At 43.1% G+C, this 24585-nt stretch overlaps 3 protein-coding genes across 3 annotated transcripts; all 3 read right to left on the reverse strand.

Annotated features, from left to right (window-relative positions):
* Positions 1-25: 25 nt before the first annotated feature.
* Positions 26-6717, reverse strand: LOC139208821 (uncharacterized). The gene is made up of 10 exons (XM_070838569.1): positions 6661-6717; positions 5166-5595; positions 4920-5069; positions 3711-3928; positions 3355-3513; positions 3179-3266; positions 2381-2583; positions 2207-2293; positions 1543-1609; positions 26-926 (listed from the first exon to the last, which is right to left on the reverse strand). Exons 2-10 carry the CDS (start codon positions 5572-5574, stop codon positions 682-684), a joined length of 1626 nt encoding a protein of 541 aa, XP_070694670.1. The 5' UTR covers positions 5575-5595; positions 6661-6717; the 3' UTR covers positions 26-681.
* Positions 6718-6910: 193 nt separating this feature from the next.
* Positions 6911-18465, reverse strand: LOC139208702 (olfactory receptor 13C4-like). Its single transcript, XM_070838430.1, has 3 exons — positions 17558-18465; positions 14278-14836; positions 6911-7054 (listed from the first exon to the last, which is right to left on the reverse strand). The coding sequence occupies exons 1-3, from the start codon at positions 18463-18465 to the stop codon at positions 6911-6913; spliced, it is 1611 nt and encodes a 536-aa protein (XP_070694531.1).
* A 4273-nt stretch (positions 18466-22738) lies between these two features.
* Positions 22739-23716, reverse strand: LOC139208703 (olfactory receptor 13C4-like). Its single transcript, XM_070838432.1, has one exon. It carries the CDS (start codon positions 23714-23716, stop codon positions 22739-22741), a length of 978 nt encoding a protein of 325 aa, XP_070694533.1.
* Positions 23717-24585: the final 869 nt, after the last annotated feature.

The following is a 24585-nucleotide window of genomic DNA, read 5'->3' on the forward strand; positions in this document are numbered from 1 at the left end:
AGAACACACACAGACACCTGGAGGGTTTCCAGCATCATTACCTTTAATAGAGGTCCTGACCCTCAGTGTGGACTCAGGACAGTTTCACCACTCTGTTGGTGTTAAAGACCAGCGAGCACATTTGTTTTCAGTCTTTTCATCACAATAACGTTATGGACGATAACAGATCGAAGAGCCGTACGGACGCTGAAGGAGCTGCTGATCGCTGGAATTCATCTTCCTGTTACTACGAGGAGATCCAGCTGTTCTCCCTCTACACAGCAGGACGATATCCCCCCCCCCCCCCATCTCTCACAGCCTGTATGAATTACAGCGACTACGATCTGTCAGCGTGCGGTCATATGACCACTGAACACCTGAACCTTTGCTGTCAGACAAAACCCAGTCCGTCCGAGTCCGTCCGCTATTTCAGGCGGTCACGTGCACAGAAAACAACCACGATAAGAAACGGTGTCACGTCAACAGGCACCAAGTACAGGAGGAGGTGACTACATGATATTTTATAGAGCTTCACATCACAGTCTGCTGTATATCACACACTGGATGTTGCTGAAATGCTTTTATCTGAATATCTGACTGCATTACATTTGATCAGATGTATTAAAGACGCGTTGATTCACATCAGATCTTCTGTCGCTTTGTGCTGAGAATAAAGTTCAGTGTAAGAGAAGCCAGACGGCCTCACTGCAGGCTGTCGGCGTCTATCAGGGAGACGCTCTGCTGCGATAGGCTGACCTGCGGGTACGAGGACGACGACGACGATGATGATGATGTCACGGCGTGCTGATGTGGAGCCATGTTGAGGCCTCTCAGGAGCGGCGAGGAGGAAGGTACGAACTGGAGAGTGGCGGAGACGCCGTTTGTTGCCGACAGGTTGAGGAAGCTGCTGGACTGAGGCAGCGGTGAACTCTGCTCACTGCTGGAGGCTGAAACACAAGAGGACGAAGTAAATGGTGAACGGTCTGTATTTATATTTCTCCTTTCTAGTGATTTCAACTACTCAAAGCTCTTTACATCACATCCTCATTCACTAATCATTCACACAGGAGGGATGTAACCTGGAGCAGACTATTCTTTCACACTCATTCACACACTGAAGCTGCTTCAGGAGCTTCTGATTGAGGGACGTCCCACTATACCGCTGAGCCACAGCCGCCAATTTACTGGTTAAGATTCACTTTAACAGCCTCGACCTGTTAAACACTGACAATAACTACATTTTCCTTCCAAACAGGCCTCTGCATGGTTTCACCCCCTGGAGATTAAAAAAAGCATGAAGAAATATAGAAATATAAATAGTGCTGTCAGTGTTAACTGTTTATTTATCTGAAATATTTCAGCCTGTGTGTGTGGACACAAGTCTTTCAGCACTAAAGTCAGAAACAGGTCACAGCTGCTGCCTCAGTTTCACTCTGGTTAGTATTATTTTGTCGTGGTTCAGTCCTCGCTCATGGAGACGAAGAGGTGAACACAAGACCAAGACAGTTTTTTGACCAACCATGTACCACCTGTGTGAATCCTGTTGTGTGCAGGTCATCTTACCATAAGCTGCATGCTGGCTGCCGACAGGAAAGCCGCTCTGAGAAAGGTCTGCAGCGCCACCTTGAGCCTGAGAGTGAGCAAGACAGAGAGTGACTGCTGGGGAGGAGGACACCTGAGACCAGTGACCCCCGGCGGAGAGTAATGGTGAGGCCCGTCGGTAACAGCTCACTGGTTAATTATTCAAAAGAGACCCGTGTAGCAGATACGGTGCAATTAGCTGATGCATTGACCAGAACATGTGAAGAGGGACCTGCTGCTCTGTTAGTGACGCCGAAACCTTAACCAGCAGCACTCAGAGGTGTTTATACAGACTTTATCTAACACAGGAAGAAGCTGAAGCTAATCACTAATGAAGTGGGTTATGAATGTGACTGTGCCCCCTCCCTGCCTGATGGGGGGGGCTGTTCACCCTGCTGAGGCCTGAAATCAGCCCTTTTTTCTTTGCTTCCTTTTTTTGTTAAGAGCGGATAAGAAGCCGTTTCTTTAGATGTATTTTGTGACGGTGGGAAAGTTAGTTGGTGCTATTACAGGTGCTTTTGGTCGTTCTCGCCCTGATGAATCTTTGGGGGGGGGGTCATTTCTATGTTATGCTCAGTTTTCCCCTCCACCAAGAACACACCTCCATCCACTGCCTCCCTCTGTGATGGGAAGCCAGACTACTAACCTGAACCTGGTCCAGACAGGCCTGGAGTTTCCTCTTGGCCCTCCATCTGGCCACCCTCAGCCTGGTTTTCTCTCGCCGCTCTCGCACCTTCAACACGACAGGTTTTACATTAAAAGAGAAAGCGTCCCTTCAGGCGCTTGTATGTGAGTGTGACATCTCCTGTCCTCCACTTGCCAGATCTGCCAGCAGAGGCTGAGGCAGCGTTTTCTCCAGCTCTCTGCGTCGGCTCAGGTTTCGCCGGCGGAGCTCGTTCCTGCGCAGCTTGTATTCTTCGTAGAGGCTGAGGTCTTTGGTCCAGGGACGCATGGCTTGGCGAGGTGGGATGCCGGGCGGTAAGGCCACCATGGACTGCAGGCAGGCCACCGGCTGAGGCAGATCTGAGAACACACGTGGAAGTGAGCACAGACTACTGGTGGGCAGGTTCATCATCTTCACAGTGGTTTCCCCTTATTACAGATCAGCTCAGAGCTCCATTACAGAGAGAAGGAAGCATCAGCCTAAGTCAGTGGTCACCTATTGTACAGACTAGACTTCATAGTGCACAGAAATAATGAACGTTAATGGTCCTATGATGAGTTACTGGAGCCTCCTGCCATGTTTCCTCAGTGTAGGACAGACTGGAGGTCTCCCTGGGTGAATGTTATTCTACTCAGCTCTTTAAACTAGTCAAGTTTCCTCAGTTAATTTCCACGGGCGGGTTGACATGGACAGATTAAGGTCCAAGAATACAGAACAGGTGTTTTCAACACTTTCATTTTCAACCATGTGGTTAGGTTTAGGAAAAGATGATAGTTCAGGTTAGAATAAGACTCTTCTGGTTCCTCAGGGGACAACGATCCAGCGTCCTCTAATACAGGCGTGTGTGCAGCAGAGGGAAATAAACCCCCCAGACAATACTTGAGGAAATCTGCTGGTATAAAGTCAGAACACAGAAGAACAAACTGTAGCATGATAGTATATAAAGTCACTCACAGGTGCTCGGTTCAGCTGGGCTGAAGGCTACGGTGTGATTCCTCAGGCCTGCTGGGAGTCCTGACCACTCTGTCAGTGAGCTCTGAGCCTGGAGGAACAGACGGCAGCATGATTATCCTGCTTATTATCCTCCACACCTTCTGAACGCCGTGATCAAATTCAGCCTCCAGTCTCACCTCCGACTCTGGGACGAGGCCCTGCTGCACCTGGCAGTCCAGCAGCAGCGTGGCCATCACCTCCTGCTCGTCCTCTGGCTCCTCCTTGATACAGATCACCTCCTCCTCCTCCTCTTCTTCTTCTTCTTCCTCCTCCTCCTCCTCCTGCTCCTGCTTCACCTGCATCACAACAGGACAAAACCAGAACTGTAGAGAACCGTCCAGTAACTTTACTCAATTCAATATGCCAGTATAGTACATGTGAAGTTATTGGTGTGTTTGTATTTAAAGCACAAGGAACTAATAATCAAAGATCAGAAGATCTGAAGCATTTGTTTCTCATACTGTGTCCACTTCAGTAGGGTGTGTGTGGTCACCTGTGGAGCAGAGGCAGGCAGGGTGGAGCTATCGGCCTGGGTGGAACCATCTGGGGACGGGCAGCCGAGGGCGGTCTGCGGCCCCGGATCCAGAGCCTGGAGGTGAGGAGGGGCCGTGACAGCGTCCACACATCCTGTTTGAGGCTGCAGACTGACGGTCCACTCACAGTCGTCCTCCTGATCACCGCCCCGGCTCTGATCTGTGGGGCAGAACAGAACTGCACAGACACCGACATCATGTGACGTGTGGATGCTTTCACATAGATAAATACTGTGACTGTACAGATATTTTCCTCCAGCCTGAACAACACAGGACTGTCGAGGACAATCCTCACACCAGTATCTGAGATGTTAAAAAATATCAGTCTAGTTATTTAGTGGTCTCAACTGATATTCTCAGGCTGGAAAACAAACTCCTTTGTGCTCTCTGGTGGACAAACTGAGTAATGAGACTCAAAGGAGGAGCTCAAATCAGTGATTTTAGAAATAAAGCTGCCTTCCTTCAGATTAGAGTTGGAGCACATTTTATCACAGAGAAACTCACTGTGCTTCAGATTTAAAAAGAGACAGATGATATATTTATACACACACAGAGTTCACAGGCCGGAGAGAGCAGGAAGGTTTAGATATACATGATATAGATGTGGAGATATTCAGCAGCTCCTCGTCTTATTCTGGAAAGTCTGAAGACCTGAGAGTCTGATGGGGTCTAGTCAGTCAACTTTAATCTAAACATTCAGAAATAACATCCATCCTCAGAATCACTGCTGAACACAGAGTCCTGCAGTTCAGGGAGCTTTAATCAGGAGGTTTTCCTGCCGATATATAAAATAATCTAATAATAATATAATATCTGATGCTGCTCATGAGGAGATTCTTGAATCTTTGGGCCTCTTAAATAAAGAGTTCGGTCTGAGCTGCTTCTGGAGACCAACCCTGAAGAACTGAAGGCCAAAAGGGCAAAGCAGGAATTTCATTTTGGTGAAACTTGTTTTTATTATGACGATAACAGACGGCCTGGTGCTTCATAAATAAAGACTGACTGACTAAAGGCACTCGTTTTAATACTAATATATATAACTGAAGTCTTACGTGATGAGAAGAAGAAGAAGGAAATTAACTTTGGAGGGAACTAATTTAAGAAAGCATCAGACAGACAGACAGACAGACACACAGACAGACAGACAGACAGACAGACAGACTCTGTACCTGTGCTGCTGTCCACAGACTCTGCTGGTGTGTTCACAGACAGTGAGACAGGCAGCAGCACGTCAGACGGGTCCGAGCTGGCGACATCCATGTCTGCATGACAGCGCACTCTGACAGCTGGCTTGCTGGTGCTCTGTGGAGAGGTGCATTCTGGGAGCACAAACACAGGAACAGTGAGAATCACTGAGGTGCCATCAGCCAGGTAGGAGGAGGAGGAGGAGGAGGAGCTCGCTCCGTGGTCTTTACCTTGACCGTGTCTGGTCGAGGCGGGTGGAGAGGTCTCGGTGGAGGAGACCCCGGCGCCTCCTCTGTGTGCTGGGCTGAAGGCGGGCGGGTGGATGCGGACCAGCGCGGAGGCGGAGGCCCTCTGCTGCAGCTCCTCCTCCACCCCTTGCCTGTAGTACTTCAGCTTCAGCTCGGTGTAGCGCAGCTTGGCCCGAATGTTGTCAGCCTCCTTCTCTTTGAGGGCCTTCTCCCGGTGCAGCGCCGCCACGTCCCTCTTCATCAGACACACTTGGGCTTTCAGCTCCTCGAATTTGACTCCGACCACTTTCAGCATCTCCGCCAGCACCATCTCCACCGCTCCGTTCACCGCTCGCTCCACCACGGCACCCATCTGGCCTCGAATCAGCGACACGGCGATGCTGACGTCCATTTTGAAACGGAGACGTTTGACCTGCAGGCAGTTACATCAGTAAAGTGAACTTTAATCATTCAGCTCAAAGACGCCACCTCATCCAAAGGTCTGAACAGCAACAGGACATTTACATCTTTCTTAGCTGAAGTATCATCATGTGATGACACACTTCTGACAAAAACAGAGGGGGCAGAAAGGATCATGGGAATCTCTCCTCCTCTCCAGAGCTAAAAAACAAACAAACTTAAAACTCTTCAGAAACATTTTACACATTTTCAGACAAAAAAAGAGAAAAGTGAGCCAAACAATTACTTAATAAATAATCCAGTTATTCTGACCTGCAGATCAATAACTAGAGATCAAGTACGCCGGAAACAACTCGCCGAGGTAGCCTGTTACCATGGTTTCTACAGTTACCACGGTTTCTACAGCTGACCTCCATCCCGGCTTTGGTCCCTGTGACTGATCATGTGCCATCACTGGATCTGAAGCATCAGTGTGTGTGTGAGCAGATCCACAGACAGTGTTCAGGCTGTTTGAGCTCCCTAATGACTCAGATTGATCATATTGATCACATTGATCAGCTGATCAGCTCACAAAGATAGTTTCTCTGTTCCACTGAACTTTTACAGCCACTGCCGGATGTTCACTTCTTCCAAAATAAAAGAGCAAAATGTTATTCCCTGCCTTTTTTATTCCTGCAGAAGCCAAACTGGAAAACACACCGAGGTGGATCCAGTCTCAGGTGTCACTGCCACCGTCAGCTGCGGCCTACAGGTGTCTACCAGAAGTGATCACTAGGATCAGATCAGCAGCCTCCACCTGCTCAGGTGTTTGGTGTGTGAAATGCTGTTCCCCCTCCTGCTGCATGTCAGAGCCGCTTTAGTTTAGAGCAGCTGTGAACATGAAGCATCTTCTCCTCTGTGTTAAGAGTCAGAGGAGCTGGAGGGCAGGTGAGAACAGGTGAGAGCGGCTGCTGGACGTTAAACGGTGCTGCACACACGGTTGGAGAGCTAAGCTAACGTTAGCACGGCACCTTTCCGTCTGCCTTTACTAGTCAGGCCTCCACTAAAGTCACAGTCAGGGTGAAAACACCTCACTTACCGTTTAAGCTCGTTTGTGAAGAGCAGTTTAGCCAGTTAGCTCCCTGCTAACTTAAGCTAGCTGACGCGGAGCCTCTAATGTAGCATTAGCCGGTTGGAAACAGGCGCAGAGTTAAACAGCAGCCTCCCTGAACTACCTGCTGTCGAAGAAAGTCCGCTGTTACACAGCAGCAAGAGATGTGACTCTAAAACAGCATCTCTTTCGACATAAATGTGGCAGTTAGCTGAGAAGTAGTGAGGTTTTACCGACACTACGGGGCGCTGAATGCGGAAGTACCGAGTAAACAAAGCTCGTCTATTGGAGAGATGATCTTCTTCTTCTTCTTCTTCTTCTTCTTCTTCTTCTTCTTCTTCTTCTTCTTCTTCTTCTTCTTCTTCTTGTGCATTACCACCACCTACCGTGTTGCAGAGTGCAGGTAAATCAAATAGAAAGAATAAATAACTCCAAGCCTCCTTCTTGATTTCCCTCTCTAATATTTCTAGAGAACTTCTGACAGTGAAAGAAGACATGACTTATTAAAAGCAGTTGCATGAAGCCTTTCACTGGCCAACAGCACACCTGGAGGTCACTAGACAGGAAAAGGAGAAGTCAGAGAGCCTTTGTCTGTGTGCTGCAGGATGGAAACCCCAACGTGGACCAAAGTGTTTGTCTTCTTCTTTTCTTGGTTCAAGGTTTTTCAAAGTTTTCAAAAATCAAAAGTCAGGTTTCTAAAAAAAGGCGCCAGGAGACTTCAGGATTCAGCACAGTAGAAGTTTACTGTCAACAACAAAACCAGAGACCCGAACAAGATCAGAGCTCTTTTTCACATAATGTTTGTCTCCCATGCGTTTCCAGCGGCGTATTTTACTGATGAACTGAGCAAACTTCAGTTCACACGGCGCTTTGCTGACTTTAAAGCGTAGAAATTTAGTTTTGAGCTGCTTAGACATCCATTTGCAGTTGACGTGGAGAAAGCACCTGTAACCATCCAGGTGGAACTGATAAAACTCCAGTGTAACGGCCTACTGAAGGCAAAGTATGACTCTGTGGGACCCGCACAGTTCCCCCGCTTCATTCCTGAAACGATGCCCCAACTCTGCCAACAGGCTGCTCGAATGCTCTGCATGTTTGGTAGTACACACCTGTGTGAGCAACTTTTCTCTGTGATGACGAAGAACAAAACCACACAAAGAAGTCGTCTCACCGATGCACAACTCCTTCCTGGGAGTTTCCACAGCTCAGAGCCGAACCCCAAACATGAATGAACTTAGCGCCAAGAAAAGGTGCCAGGCATCTGGCTCGGACAAAGTGAATTCAGTGTGAAAACTAAATATTTTTTTCATTGTTTGTTTTTGCACTTCTTCCTGAAATCACATCACCATTTTTCATTTGAAAGATTTACAAGTTTTCACCAGGTTCACATTTGAAATACTCTCAATTTGCTTTATGTTATTGTTGAAGAAAGAAAATATTTAAAATGTTATTTATTTTATTGGGGAAAAGGTTGTTTTAGTTTGGCTGTTCAAATTGATATTTCTTAACAAAACTTTAGACTGTTCAATAAATGATAAGCCCGTTTGGCCAGCGACTTAGACAGTGTTTTAAAGTTTGGCCCCCCTCCCCTAATGGCCTAACCATGAACCTGGGTTTAATTCCAGCCAGTCGCCCTGAGCTTTGTGATAAGTGTCCTCTTCAGAAGTTCCTGTAGTGGAAAATCGCTATTTGAAATAAAATCAAGCTCGGTACAATGTCAAACAAACTGAACTCTTTATTATCTTGCGCAAGAGAGTCAAGTCATCCACACCACAGGAGAGTGAAGGAGTTGACTGGCACAAAGAGATATCAGACAGAATATTATAGGCAATTGGGCGTATCATAAGCACAAATGGTTTTCTTCCTTATAAGGTAAGAATCTAAGTAAAACATAGCATTATAAATCACAAACACAAAGAGCGACAATAGCCGAGGTAACTCCCTAATTTCTGGTCATCCTCCCCAACGCTAAAATCAAGGTGGTTTCCTGTTTTCTGATCAAATGCCCTCAAACTCAACTCCAGGTGTTTTCCTGTTTTCGCCATGTCCTTTTCTTAGGATCAGTTGCAGGGCAGATATATACATTTGGCATGTTTCAGTGTTGTTACACTTGTGCTTTCAAAGGTCATCAACAACTAATTGTCATTTCAGTATTTTTCCATCACATTTCCCCCCTTTTGATTACAAAATCACACAGGTCAAAAATGCTCCTTAAAAAAAAGTTACGAAAAATAGAATAAATGTAAAATTCACTCAAACGTTGACGCTATCAGGTCCAACGGTATTTTCACAGGCATATAACATCAGACATGGCAAGTCACATTGTGTGATTTAAGACATCTCATCATTAAGTTATGCTGTGCATAAATAATATTGTAGAAAGCTTTTTTTTGTGATCCAAAAGATCTGAGGATGTAGCAAGCTTATCAATGAAGTATAAATCTGTCATGGTGAAGGTCATACTTACACATGAATTGTCCCATCGTCTTCATCAGACGATGTGTCATAGTCAGGTATGGGAAATAAGTCGGGTTGGTCAGTCGTGAGTGGAGGGTCAGTTGGTAAGGGTGTATACATAGACAACATGGTGGTGACGGATGATGAGACCACACAACTTATGAAAGCCTTTCCGCATGGAATAAGACAGCACCCTACTAATGCCAGAATCAGCAGGCACACAAGGATGCCAGTCGTTATTGACAGGATCAATGGTTTCCATTGTCTGAAAGCGTCTCTAAGCCAACCAAGATGATCAGGTACACCTGAATTTTCTGCCAGCTCAATTTGCAAAGCTTTCAGCTGGTTCAAAGACTTGGTTACTGTTCCATCTGAGCCTGTCTTATTTGGAATAACGGTACAACACTGGTCACCTATCAGTACACAGACACCTCCTCGGTCTGCCAGTATCATATCTAGAGCTAATCTGTTCTGCCATGTCATCTGAGAAGTTGCACTCAGTTGTTCAGCTACACCCTGAATTCCAGCGGTGGTGTGGTTCAAGAAACGTTGTTATTATAATAGTTGTTATAATAGATGTAATTTATCCACTCTGTGTTTTTCTGAGCTTCAATAGCAGTACCAATATATGGAATGAAGTGAGTGAAACCCCCTGCTATTTCGTTTCGCGCTTTGTACTCATTCGGAACTCCCCTTGGTTGCCCAATAGCATCAATGTATACTCTAGTGTCCACGGGAGGTAGGTTAATATCACGCTTTCTGCGGTGTCTGGAATTCTGTCCAAATGGTCCTACGGCCAGGTGAACTTCCTGTACCAACACCACATGAGCACATAGCCCCGTCCAATTCGCCGGTAACGTTTGTCGGAGCCGTCGACCACCACACTTCCAGAATACATCTGGTACCGCTCGGTCTTGTTTGTTAAGGTAGATTGCAATCAATATATTACGCAGACACGCCGACCATTCAGAGTGAGAGATATTTGACAGTACATCAACACAGTTTCTAAGAGATTCCATCTCTGGAATTTGTACAGTCACATTACACTTCCCTGTGAACTTACCAACCTTCGCACCTGTACCTGTATTATTGTAACATACAACTACACTGTTCTCCAACTGTGTTAATCCCTCTCCAGGCGGCAGACTAAGGCGTCGCCGTGGAACCTTACACTGGGACTTCCATGGCTCCACTCTCCCTGCCAGGCTGTTGCCTGCTGCTAATAAACAATGTACATAACTGAGGCTCCATTGAGAATCATTCTAAATACCCATACAGGTGTACAGGTCGGTGTGGTTTACATATTTCACATTAACTACCTTGGACCAACACTTAAAAGGGGTTGATTTCAGAAGGAATACCAGTGAAGTGTCGCGGAGGTGCTGCACCCATGCATATTACACAAGTGTCGTTTGTCAGGGATCGTGCTGTAAAATTAGTCAATTGAAACCATGTGTTTTCTTGTAACCACTGTCCTCTAAACATATTTGGAGGTGTTGCTTCTCTTTTGGTTCGGTTGTGGGTTAGGGTAAGTCTAGTCGAGTTGGTCAGGTCAGTGTCATCACTTTTGTTAAACGTCAACAGTATTGGAATTACTATCACTATTGCAATCCAGAGAAACACACATAATGTACCTCTTACCCCACAAAGTCCAGGGTGCCATGGACGATGTCTTTCCATTGTACAATAGTTTGTTCTAAGCTGTTTGAATGTCAGCCAGTCAGTTTGTATGGAGTTCACCCGAGCAACTGACCCGTATGGTGAAGGCTCGCTTGTGTTATCACCGCTAGGTTTCCACGAGCAGGAGATTGTTGGCACCGTTAGGTTACTTCTCCTTGTCAACACCAGAGACACTGACAGTCAAACTCACAAATTTGATCAATTACAAACTTTCTGCAAACTGATTAAGTATGCAATGTCAACGTTTTGATACTATAATATCTAGTTGCAAATTTTCTTCGGGTGTAGATCTCCCTCTGTGGTGGCACGAAGTTGTCAGGGCGTCACTTGGTATGTTGTGATGTCATCTATCTTTCTCTGATGCTTCTAACAGTGTTTTCAGCGTAGCCACTAAGCGGCGCTAGGCTCACACTCTAGTGGGTATGGATCAACGTTGGATGCTTGTCGCCTTGATTTGCTCCCTCTACTGCAGCCACCTTCACGGCCATTTGGGTGATGAGTAACACTTGGAACGGTCCCTGCCACCTGCAAGCTTCCCAATTCTTTCTCCTGAAGTCCTTCACCACTACGTTGTTGCAAACTGTGAAGAGAATTAGTGGCTTCCTTTGGAAAGGCAGCTATCATCTGTTTCCTTACATCAGACAGAGCAGAGGATAGGTTAGCACAATAGGTTAGCATATCATTCATATTCATGCAGGGTCTTTGGCGCTTCTGTCCCGATGTGAGGAGGTGCTGCAAACAAAATTTCATAAGGACTGAGATTGTTTTGCGTTCTTTTCCTCATTCTCATGTACATCAGCACAATGGGAGAGCCTGTGTCCATTTTAACCCTGTCTCTGCACAACATTTTGCCAGTTTTGTCTTGATGAGACCCATTGTTGAAGCAGTTTGGTTTTTTGTGGGAAAAACATCCACCCACTTTGACCACATGACTACCATTACCAAACAGTGCTTTTTACCTTCAGAGGGTGTTAGTTTAACAAAGTCCATCATCGCATGTTTGAAAGGTCGTGTTGGTGGTGGATGAGCTGCTTGCTGTGTTATAGGTAATGCTCGCCCAACATTGTGTGTTGCACAAATCACACATGCATGGCAATGTTTTTGTGCCTTTTGTGAACCAATTTGCATCCATCATAGTCAACATCCCTCCTTTTGACACATGGTCGGACCCGTGTGTCAACTTGGCATAGTGAGGGAAAAAGTGTTTTGGAAGACAAGGGTTATCATTAGGTCCTATCCAAACAGTGGATTCAAACCGAGCTCCACAGGAGGACCATACACATTTTTCATCAGGAGTAGCAAGTGACTGCATAGCCTTAGCCAGTTTACAGGCCTCTGTGAGGGCAACAAGTTCGGCTGCCTGTGCTGAGTAACATGAGGGGAGAGGTCCAGAAGTGACCACAGTAGACTCAGTAACCACAGAGTAGCCAACACGATCCAGGCCAGTTGTAGAGTCCCTGGAAGCAGAGCCATCTACATAGAAAACCAGATCAGGGTTAGTCAAAGGAATGTCTTAAGTCTGTGCGCAGAGTGCACTGATGCTGAAGTTGGAACACACAGTCATGAGGTTCACCATCACCTGGAAGAGGGAAAAGAGTAGTTGGGTTAAGGGTGTTACAACGCTTAAGAGTGACATTAGGCATATCCAGGAGACAGGTGTGGTATTTCAGGAATGTGCTTCAGACAAATGAGAAGAACGTTGTTAAGTCAAAATCAGAGATGCAGAATGTGGTTCGAACAAAGTCAACGGAGCATAGCCTACTACGTCTCTAATTATAATTAACTATATCTATAATTTTGACAGGCTAGCCTTATATCCAGTTGCAGCCAGATGTTTGAGGAGAGCCACAGTGTTTTGAATACTCGTGTGTCATGGCTCTCTTCAACCAGATGGACAGACCGAAACACTTTGACCTTTGTCTGGTATGGAGTGCGACGGATTGTTAGTCGACGGAGAGAACATGATTTGTGGGTTTTTGGTCGCTTCCCAATCGGAGACAGCCTCACAGTGACGCATGAATGGGCCAAGATGTCTCCATTGCTCATTTGGTGATTTAGACATTGATACGTCTGGGCGCGCATCATCCACTTAGTATAAAGCTAGCTGTGTGGAGGACAGACAAACTGAAAAAAAAAACAGTTCCCTGAAAAAAAAAAAAAAAAAAAAAACTCTTTTTCATACAATGTGTCAGGGCCTCAGGACACATGCGCAGTGCAATGCATGTGCTCAGGGTCCATGTGATCTGAGAGTGGATCCAAATGAGGTGTGGCCAATTGGAGCATGTCGACAGCTGAAACTAAATTTACTCTCCACTGATATACATATACAAAGGTGTGGCTGGACTGAAATGGACCATGGTCATTATTTCTCTTTGTCTTTATACTTGTACACCTTCTGGTGTGGACAACAGGTTTAAGCCAATTGCACACATGAGATCTCTGCCCATTAAATTTATAGGGCACACCGGTGACAGCAGAAAAGAATGCTTAACAATCATGCAAGGGTCAGAGTCAGTCAAGTCAGTATGTACACATGTCAACGGAGTTGTAAAAGTTTCTTTAGTTACCACCCCTGAGGCGCCCTTTGAGTTAACAGTTCGGCCGCTGAGTTTTACATTAGGTATGAGTTGTTTGTGAATCACCAAATAAGTAGTCCCAGAATCAACCAAAAATGTCAATGTGTTTCCCCCTACCATTAGTTGTGTTGTGGGAAGCTTTTTGAACACCTCTTGTGTATATTTGTCATATGCGTGTGTTCGTTCAGACTCAAATATATATATATATTTTTTTTTAATTTATTTTATTTCTTTTTTTTTTTTTTTTTTTTTTTTTTTTTTTTTCTAAATGTGCTATCACTTCTTGCAACAAACACTGTTGTTCAGGCGTATGTTTGTGTGGTGTGTGTGTGTGTTGGCTGTAGCTGTAAGCATGTCTTCCTTGCGTGTGTGAGCAATAGCTGTAAGCGTGTCTTCATTGCCAGGCAGTTCAAAACTTGTGTGATCTTGTGGAGCAGAATGTGTGTGTGTGTGTGTGTGTGTGTGTGATCAGTGACTGGTGGTTGTATGTGCTTGTGGATGTGCATGTGTGTGTGTGTGTCTCACTTCCTTTTCCTCGCTCTGTCAGCACCTGCCTCGTCTCCCCTGCACATGCGCCACACCGTTGACCACCATTCTCGTTTCAGTCAGATGTTGGCCTGGGATGCTGTCTGCTCGGCCCTCCATGCCCATGTCCTCGTCCCCGCGAGCGTCGTGGATAAGGACAGTCTCTGATCCAGTGATCAGTCATGCCACAATTGTAGCAGGGGCGGTTTTGTTGATTCAAGGGGCCCTGGGGGTTGCCCTGGTCTCCTCTGAATTTGTTCATAGAATGTTCATGTCGCTCACTTCGTCTCCGTTGGTTGAAATAGTCCTTATCTTGCTGTTGCATCACTGTTGTCACAGCTTGCATCATTGTTGTCACAGCTTGTACCATGGTGAGCTGAGCTTCCTCCTGTCGTTTTGAGCGTTTCTTTTCTTCACGGTCTTTACTGTCACACAGCCCCTTTTGTGCACGAATGGCATGTCTTCTCACTTCTGCTAGTCTGGCCTCGTCCATGTCCGCACAGGATGTCACCATTCGTTGTCTGATTTCAGGTAGCACACCACTCATAAAGGTGTTCTTCAGGTGTGCTTCCCAAATTTCCATGGTCTGGGTGGCGGCGTGACCACCTTCAGGCTCAGTAAAACCACAGTGTTCACGATAGACTTCTATCAAACGCTTGAGGTATGCGTGAACGTCTTCTTCAGGTCGTTGTTTTGTGGCTTTGATTTTTGACATGTCTATTTTTGGAGGAAAGGCAGTGCGGATATCGTCTGTCTGGGTCTTCTTTTTTGTCCTCCATGGGAGAGAGGTGTATTTATGTGGATCATCTTCTGGTGGTGGTGGTGGTGCCGAGGCTTCCAGTCTCTGCCCAGGTCCAGCGGTAGCTTGTGGTGGTGGTCTCCGGGGAGGGCATGTGTTGAGGAGAGGATCTCGCAGCGCCTTTAAACTAGGATACAGAGGAGAAGAGGGAGAGTGTGGAGTATTTGATTGTTTTCTTTTCTTGCTCCTTACTGACAAATCAGTCATTTGTTTTTGCAGTACTTTTATTTCCCCTCTTTCACATTCATCTTCCCACATAATCAAAAATGTCTTGTGCTTTTCAACATTTTCTAAATCTATAATTTTAACCTGTTTCTTCTGTCTTATCCTTTTTACCTTCTTCTCTAACTTTTCCTCTCTAACACTTTCCTACTCAAATAACCCCATTTAGGAAAACCAAAATTGTTTGTCCAATCATTTAAATATTCGATTGCTTTAGGTCCATGTTTTTGTGACATTATATCAACTATTGGTCCTTCAGGAGTGTTCAACTCCTTCCCACTATGGTTTCCCCATGATTTATTTCATCTTGAGCTGCGCCTCGCTCTCAGAAATCTGAATTTGGTATTCATCTTGAGTATTACCTACTCTCAGAAAATGTCCAATAGTATATTCTGGGAATTTGCACCTCCAGTAATATACTGCCCCTTTCATTCTTAAAATACAGTCGTCACTGTAAGTTCTGGATTCCCTTTGGGTTGAATCAAGATTAAAACCCCCACGAGTGGTACGTTACTCAGTGGCAGAAACTTCACCGATTTGCCAAGACCTTCCAGTCTGCGCGGAGTCTTAGTTTCCTTCAAACCTAAAGACCATGTGTCTCTATAATGTCACAAACACACGTTGCCTCCTGTAATTTTCAAGATTTCTTTTTCAAACAATTTGTGTATTTTAAGGATCCACAGAAATCAGAATGTCAACATCTCACCGGCTTTCAGCGATTGTTTCCTTTTGGATCGCAGTGGAATCGGGTCAGGCTCCGTCAGACCACAGTCCTCCCATCTCTGAATGATGGTTAGTCGAGGTTGGAGGTGGAATCAGTCGTGATCCATGGTTGTTAACCCCCGTGGTCCTTCAGCTCCATGACGAGATCCCAAGCGATCCCACTTCTGACACCAAATTGTAGTGGAAAATCGCTATTTGAAATAAAATCAAGCTCGGTGCAATGTCAAACAAACTGAACTCTTTATTATCTTGCGCAAGAGAGTCAAGTCATCCACACCACAGGAGAGTGAAGGAGTTGACTGGCACAAAGAGATATCAGACAGAATATTATAGGCAATTGGGCGTATCATAAGCACAAATGGTTTTCTTCCTTATAAGGTAAGAATCTAAGTAAAACATAGCATTATAAATCACAGACACAAAGAGCGACAATAGCCGAGGTAACTCCCTAATTTCTGGTCATCCTCCCCAACGCTAAAATCAAGGTGGTTTCCTGTTTTCTGATCAAATGCCCTCAAACTCAACTCCAGGTGTTTTCCTGTTTTCGCCATGTCCTTTTCTTAGGATCAGTTGCAGGGCAGATATATACATTTGGCATGTTTCAGTGTTGTTACACTTGTGCTTTCAAAGGTCATCAACAACTAATTGTCATTTCAGTATTTTTCCATCACATTCCTCACTTCAGTGAAAACTGTGACCTCTGCTAAGCACTGATTTAATGTCTTTATATGTGAGGCCAATCTCATGGGATCTTCATGTGAAGGCCAAAGTAGTCTTCAAAACAGAAATCTTTTCGTGACCCTTATGCGGCTCAGTTTATGTCACCTGACCAATCTAACATGCTGTAATATCAGGCCCAGAATCAGATAACTAGACCACAGCACTCAGCCCTCCTCTCACCAGGTCTGATCCCTTCAGACATCAGAACAGTGAATAGTGATGTCAGGCAGAAATAACAACTATTTCTGTGTTGCAATCACAAAATAAAATCCACCTGAGCTGCAGCGTTGATAGATTGTAGGTTTTCTTTCTAGAGTTGTGAAATATGAAAAATTTGTGAACTTTCATTCTATAGTTTTTAATGGAGTTCTGTTGGCTGAGCCTAAAAGACAGTTTAGGGCTGATATAAAATCTCAGTAGACTGAGCTGTTTTTGATTTCTTGTGTTTTCCAGTTAGGTTTTCAGACACGGATACTTTGATAATTGTTTCAAACTGCTCAGTTATTTTGGTGAAATCTTATATGTAGTTTTGGCCAGTTTGATCTGATCTGTTGTCTTTGTTCTCTCTGGGCAATGTTCCAACTTTGGCTAAACCGGTGCCGGCTCTGCATCAGGCACTGCTCCATTTCCATCACACAGTAGCAATTTTTCACTCAGTTCCCCTGTCCTCTCTAGAGAGGGCTGGACAGCTGTAGTAACTCTGACCAATGAGCAAAAACAAATGGTTTACCACTCAGACTCTGCCCCTCTTACTCCCATGAACAATCTACACCTCCTCCTAATTTGCAATTCTGCCTTCTTTGCAGTTTATTGTGGGATTGGCTAAAAAACAATGTATGCTTTGTAACTTTTGGTCCTCCACATGAAGTGACTTTGAAAACAAATGTAGTTTTGCTACTCATTACACAAGACCATCCACCTCAGGGACAGTTAGAGGGATTAAATACACACACAAAAACACTTTAAAGCTTTCCAAGAAATACACAAAGATAGCATGAATAAATCCAAGATTAACCAATCTAACATTAACTACTAAATGCTTGTTGAAAATATCCTGCACATCTACATATGGTGAATAACTAAACTGTGTATTATTTACATTATCTATTAACATTAGAACAAACCATAGAAATCAAATACCTTCACTGTGTGATAAAGTTTCAATGCTTTTAATGTTACAAACCTTTTAAAAGCATGTCTGATTTTTGACAACTTGAGACCATAAATCATTGGATGTACAAAAGGTTGAATCAGTCCATACAATGACAAAACAGCACGCAGCTCAAGTGGAATAACAGTCATGTCAAATCTTTGAGTGATCATGTTATAAAAACAGGCTGAGACAAAGCTGATGAGTGAAACTAAATGTGGAGTGCAGGTATCAAAAGCTTTCATCCTGGTCTCCTCTGAAGCTTTTAAACACACAGCCAAAATATTAACGTAAGAGAAGAAAATGAAGCTGAGAGGAGCAGCAACAGTGAAAATAAGGCCAAAAACTATATCATTAACATACGACACAGTTCTATCTGGTGAACAAGACAGTTCAAGCACTAGATGGTTCTGACATAAAAGGTCATTGATAATCCTCCCACAAAACTTCAAACGAAAAGTGAACGACAGTAAAACTCCAAATTCTACAAAAGAAACTATCCAAATAACAAGAATGACCTTTTCTACTTTTCTTTCTGTCATTAAGACATTGTAATGTAAAGGTTTACAAATACATACATATCTGTCATAAGCCATTATTGTCAAAGTGCCAAATTCAACAGCTACATATGTTTGAATATTAAATATCTGAATGAAGCAGTAAAATGTGGAAATTTCATGAGTCTCTGATAAAAAATGTACCATAAAGCAGGGCAATATGGATGTGCTGCCGTACATTTCATTCACAAACAAACAACACAGGAAGAGATACATGGGCTCATGCAGATTTCTGTCAACATATATAATGACAATAAGAATAGTGTTGGAAAATATAACTAATATGTATAATAGCATTGCCAGGAAAAAAAACAGGTTCTTAATGTTTCCTAAGTTACCGTACTGAGCCAAGACAAATGACACAATCTGTGTGGAGTTCTCCATGATCCCAGTAACAGATAAAAACATATGACTGCAAATTCAGAAAGAAATGCAGTGTTTCAACCCATGTGCTTCACAAGAATAGAGAAGAGAAAAAATGCAGTTATAGCACATTGACACAATAAAGTCTGCTCTTGTACTATTAGACATTTTTAGTAGAGGTTCTTCTATATGAAAACATTGTATAAGAGCCTGTTTAAAAGCATGAGCAATATAAAACCTTGAATAGCTGTGATGAATGTGTCTGACAGCCAGCAGTGAGGTAAGACTCTGCATGTGCTCCTCCCTTCCCAACTGAGACAAACACAAGCTGCTGCTGAGCTTTATACTTATTTTTCAGCATGTAAACACATGACTAGCACACCAAGGAGTTAATTAAGATGAGGCTGATGTTTGCATTGACTAGCACAGTGTTTAGATGTAGAAAGTACACATTCTGTGTGTTGGCCACATGTTTCTTGTCCTCTGAACAAAGTGCTCACTCTCTGAACTCAGTTTGCAGAGTCCCTAAGTTTCATACCTATGTGGTAAAAGCACCCCTGGACCAAGCTTTTCGGTCACCAGAGGTCAATGTGTGGCACATGACCCCCACAACTTCAGGTCAATATAAGCAGAGTTCCCCCACTACCCTTTTTATCCCTTGGCTCCTCTTCTTTCCTGGCCCCTGCAGGGGGTCCAGCTCCAGCCTTAGTGTGGCCTGTACCAAGCACTCTACCTTTTCATGGCAGTGACAAGTTTACTCAGCACCAGCAGGTATGACCCAAAGTCTGCGAGCTGATCTTACAAGCAAACACAACCACACAAGCAGTTAGCACCAAGTGGCTAGCTAGCAAGGAACAAAGGAGCGACGGGATTCCTCCACCTGCGACCAGGACAGCAAGGACAAAGAACCACAAACCTTCTTCCAGCCTGACTCACCAACACATTTGCCAGTTGAGAAAGCAGCACACTGAAGGACCTCTCTTTCTTCCCTTTTAAGGACTGGCAACAAACTCTAACTGAGCACATACATAGCAAAGCACAACTATTGGTGATCAATATGGTTATTTGGTTGTGATTATTAAGTTAATTATCAATCATAATACCAAATAATAATTGCCAGATAATTTAGTTTCCTAAATGAAATTGAACCAGTTAGATTACAATCTTTTTCTTAATTTCACAAAGTGATGCCCATATCACGGTGGACTTTACAGTAAGTCCAATTAATCAATCTAATCATTAATCAGCTCTAGTAATTATTAATTAGTTGTGATAGCCAAATTGCCCCAGAAACGGTGCAAAACCTTGGTATATTTTGATGGCCGTGTCAGGCAGAGTGCTGCCAACAACATACTCTGGTGCCCCGTGTGAGGCAGTATACTGTTGGCAATTATTCATTAATGTATAATAGTAATTTTCAGCATAATTTTGATCAACACTATTTTTCAATAAAACTTAAAAATGAGCAAAAGTCCTCATGTTAATCACTTAGTCTACCACAGAAGTACATGTCCCATATTTTGATGCCCGTGTCAAGCAGAATACTGTTGACGACAGTAAATAAGTACGTTAAGATTATTTAATATAGCACCTTTCACACAACAAAGTCATAAAGTACCTAACAAGAGTAAAAATACTTAAAATAAGACATCAGACAATAATAGTTAAAGATAATACAAAAACAAAATGAGACAAAAGAATCAATGATCAACCGCAAGCAACAACAGATCTAAAAACACACCAAATCACCAACACTAGACAGCAGAAACAGAGACCTTGGAGGCTATGCTATCTGAAGCTACGATAAGGACGGATTGTATCTGCATTTTGTGTTAAATATAGTTTGCCATCCAGTTCTCCTCAAAACAACTAGTCAGTCTCATTAGGTTTAAAGGACAAACACAGCTGAACATCATCAGCATAACAATGATAAGAAATATTCTTAAAGTTTGCTGATAATACCCCCTAAGGGAAACATGTACAAGGAAAATATTATGGGGCCCAGAACAGAACCTTGAGGTACACCACAGGACAAAGCAGCTGATTTAGATGTGTAGAGACGACGCGACACAGATAAACCCCCACCCACTGCCTAAGCCTTTCAGTCAGGACACTGTGATTGATAGTATTAAAGGTCCAGCAACATTAAAACAGTGCATTCACCCACATCAGACAACATCATTAGACTGCCCACCAGATCAATCAGGTCTGGCAGGAAAATTTGAGAATAATATTACAAAATTCATTCAGTGTCATTAAAAAAATCAGCCGCTAAGTTGCACAAAGCCTCATCTACATGAATGTTACAATCGCCAACCATAATATCAATGTCCAGCATAATGATATAAAATAAACAAACATGAAAATCAGGAGGGTCAGTGAATCAAAACACAACAAACTGGATTTGACGGCACAAACGTCGTTATCTGCAGTTCAAACGATGAGAAAACTCGCTGTTCTCACTCACTGTTTGATTTGGGAATCGACTCTCAAAACCCCATAGAGCGCTGATGAAAGAACATTCTGGCAGGCACAGTTCAATAAGGGGGACATATTCCATACTCCTACGCCAAGTCTGTGTCAGAAACTCAAATTCTCTGGCGCTCTGGTGCCTCAACTGGTGGAGCGTGTGCCTTATGGCCTAACCATAAACCTGGGTTTGATTCCAGCCTGTCGCCCTGTGCTTGGTGCCAAGTGTTGTAATGGAATGTGCAAAATACTGAAGAAAGGTCTGTAAAAGTGCCGTGTATTCTGCAGGATGTGTCCTGGCTGGTTTAAACCACTTCTGCAGATAACCCCCCACTGCCCTACAGCAATAAAAGGACAACGCCTGTTGGGCTTCTCTGAGCTTCTCTAACAGGCTGCATGACCACTCTGTGACTGTTTGCTCCTCTTTGCAAAGAATAAAACCCACAAAGACAGTTTTGGTGACTCTGTTCATTCAGAGATAGTTTTTCCAGCTCAGTGTCCTCTTCAGAAGTTTCTCACTTCAGTGAAAATTGTTCCCTCCACTAAGCACTGATTTAATGTCGTGAGGCCAATCTCAGAATGAACTCTATGAACCTCTGCCATGGTTGTGTGCTACATGATTGTGGCTGTTTCTATGATGCCGGACTGCCCTGAATGTACATTAACTGAAATAAAAAAAATTTCCCAGGGAACACAAAACACATTTCATGTGAAGGCCAAAGTAGTCTTCAAAACAGAGATCTTTCCGTGACCCTTATGCGGCTCAGTTTATGTCACCTGACCAATCTAACATGCTGTAATATCAGGCCCAGAATCAGATAACTAGACCACAGCACTCAGCCCTCCTCTCACCAGGTCTGATCCCTTCAGAAATCAGAACAGTGAATAGTGATGTCAGGCAGAAATAACAACTGTTTCTGTGTTGCAATCACAAAATAAAATCCACCTGAGTTGCAGCGTTGATAGATTGTAGGTTTTCTTTCTAAAGTTGTGAAATATGAAAAATTTGTGAACTTTCATTCTATAGTTTTTAATGGAGTTCTGTTGGCTGAGCCTAAAAGACAGTTTAAGGCTGATATAAAATCTCAGTAGACTGAGCTGTTTTTGATTTCTTGTGTTTTCCAGTTAGGTTTTCAGACATGGATACTCTGTGTGCTCTGATTTCTGCAGGTTTATATTTGATGAAAAATTGTTTCAAGCTGCTCAGTTATTTTGGTGAAATCTTCATATGTAGTTTTGGCCAGTTTGATCTGATCTGTTGTCTTTGTTCTCTCTGGGCAATGTTCCAACTTTGGCTAAACCGGTGCCGGCTCTGCATCAGGCACTGCTCCATTTCCATCACACAGTAGCAATTTTTCACTCAGTTCCCCTGTCCTCTCTAGAGAGGGCTGTGCAGCTGTAGTAACTCTGACCAATGAGCAAAAAGAAATGGTTTACCACTCAGACTCTGCCCCTCTTACTCCCATGAACAATCTACACCTCCTCCTAATTTGCAATTCTGCCTCCTTTGCAGTTTATTGTGGGATTGGCTAAAAAACAATGTATGCTTTGTAACTTTAGGTCCTCCACATGAAGTGACTTTGAAAACAAATGCAGTTTTGCTACTCATTACACAAGACCATCCACCTCAGGGACAGTTAGAGGCATTAAATACACACACAAAAACACCTTAAAGCTTTCCAAGAAATACACAAAGATAGCACAAATAAATCCAAGATTAACCAATCTAACATTAACTACTAAATGCTGAAAATGTTGAAAATATCCTGCACATCTACATATGGTGAATAACCAAACTGTGTATTATTTACATTATCTATTAACATTAGAACAAACCATAGAAATCAAATACCTTCACTGTGTGATAAAGTTTCAATGTTTTTAATGTTACAAACTTTTTAAAAGCATGTCTGATTTTTGACAACTTGAGACCATAAATCATTGGATTTACAAGAGGTTGAGTCAGTCCATACAATGACAAAACAGCACGCAGCTCAAGTGGAATAAAAGTCATGTCAAATCTTTGAGTGATCATGTTATAAAAACAGGCTGAGACAAAGCTGATGAGTGAAACTAAATGTGGAGTGCAGGTATCAAAAGCTTTCATCCTGGTCTCCTCTGAAGCTTTTAAACACACAGCCAAAATATTAACGTAAGAGAAGAAAATGAAGCTGAGAGGAGCAGAAACAGTGAAAATAAGGCCAAAAACTATATCATTAACATACGACACAGTTCTATCTGGTGAACAAGACAGTTCAAGTACTAGATGGTTCTGACATAAAACATCATTGATAATCCTCCCACAAAACTTCAAACGAAAAGTGAACGACAGTAAAACTCCAACTTCTACAAAAGAAACTATCCAAATAACAAGAATGACCTTTTCTACTTTTCTTTCTGTCATTAAGACATTGTAATATAAAGGTTTACAAATACATACATATCTGTCATAAGCCATTATTGTCAAAGTGCCAAATTCAACAGCTACATATGTTTGAATATTAAATATCTGAATGAAGCAGTAAAATGTGGAAATTTCATGAGTCTCTGATAAAGAATGTACCATAATGCAGGGCAATGCAGATGTGCTGCCGTATATTTCATTCACAAACAAACTACACAGGAAGAGATACATGGGCTCATGCAGATTTCTGTCAACATATATAATGACAATAAGAACAGTGTTGGAAAATATAACTAATATGTATAATAGCATTGCCAGGAAAAAATACAGGTACTTAATGTTTCCTAAGTTACCGTACAGAGCCAAGACAAATGACACAATCTGTGTGGAGTTCTCCATGATCCCAGTAACAGATAAAAACATATGACTGCAAATTTAGAAAGAAATGCAGTGTTTCAACCCATGTGCTTCACAAGAATAGAGAAGAGAAAAAATGCAGTTATAGCACATTGACACAATAAAGTCTGCTCTTGTACTATTAGACATTTTTAGTAGAGGTTCTTCTATATGAAAACATTGTATAAGAGCCTGTTTAAAAGCATGAGCAATATAAGACCTTGAATAGCTGTGATGAATGTGTCTGACAGCCAGCAGTGAGGTAAGACTCTGCATGTGCTCCTCCCTTCCCAACTGAGACAAACACAAGCTGCTGCTGAGCTTTATACTTATTTTTCAGCATGTAAACACATGACTAGCACACCAAGGAGTTAATTAAGATGAGGCTGATTTTTGCATTGACTAGCACAGTGTTTAGATGTAGAAAGTACACATTCTGTGTGTTGGCCACATGTTTCTTGTCCTCTGAACAAAGTGCTCACTCTCTGAACTCAGTTTGCAGAGTCCCTAAGTTTCATACCTACAGTCCCTGACAAAAGTCTTGTCGCTTACCGAAGTTGTTGGAACAACAAATAATAACTTGACTTGTAGTTGATCAATTGGAATCTGAAATGGTTTATATGAAAGGCAAAGGCCTCTGGATTATGTGTATTGTACCAAAATAAGGTTTTGTATCATTCATTGAGTTTTATCATTTAATTAGAACAGAAAGGTCAGATTTGGCTTGGACAAAAGTCTTGTCGTGCCTTTAAATGATTCAACCAATCACAGATTAGAGCTTCACCTGTGACAAATACTGTAATTAACACATTCCCAGGTGTGTATAAAAAGAACCCCAGCACACCAGACCTTCATCTGAAGTGCAACCTGAC

Source organism: Pempheris klunzingeri, chromosome 10 (genome assembly GCF_042242105.1).
Source record: "Pempheris klunzingeri isolate RE-2024b chromosome 10, fPemKlu1.hap1, whole genome shotgun sequence".
NCBI lineage: Eukaryota > Metazoa > Chordata > Actinopteri > Acropomatiformes > Pempheridae > Pempheris > Pempheris klunzingeri.

Excerpts from the sequence above, each read along its gene's own strand:
- LOC139208821 (XM_070838569.1), bottom strand. The coding sequence starts at position 5,574 with ATGGACGTCAGCATCGCCGTGTCGCTGATTCGAGGCCAGATGGGTGCC. Across the intron at positions 5,070-5,165 it reads CTCGACCAGACACGGTCAAG|AATGCACCTCTCCACAGAGC; the intron begins GTAAAGACCACG and ends TTGTGCTCCCAG. Across the intron at positions 927-1,542 it reads CAGCCAGCATGCAGCTTATG|CCTCCAGCAGTGAGCAGAGT; the intron begins GTAAGATGACCT and ends CTTGTGTTTCAG.
- LOC139208702 (XM_070838430.1), bottom strand. The coding sequence starts at position 18,465 with ATGGAGAACTCCACACAGATTGTGTCATTTGTCTTGGCTCAGTACGGT. Across the intron at positions 14,837-17,557 it reads ATCAGACATGCTTTTAAAAG|TTTAAAGGCGCTGCGAGATC; the intron begins GTTTGTAACATT and ends TCTGTATCCTAG. Across the intron at positions 7,055-14,277 it reads AGGAAGCTCAGCTCACCATG|GTGGTGGTAATGCACAAGAA; the intron begins GTACAAGCTGTG and ends GCAACACGGTAG.
- LOC139208703 (XM_070838432.1), bottom strand. The coding sequence starts at position 23,716 with ATGGAGAACTCCACACAGATTGTGTCATTTGTCTTGGCTCTGTACGGT.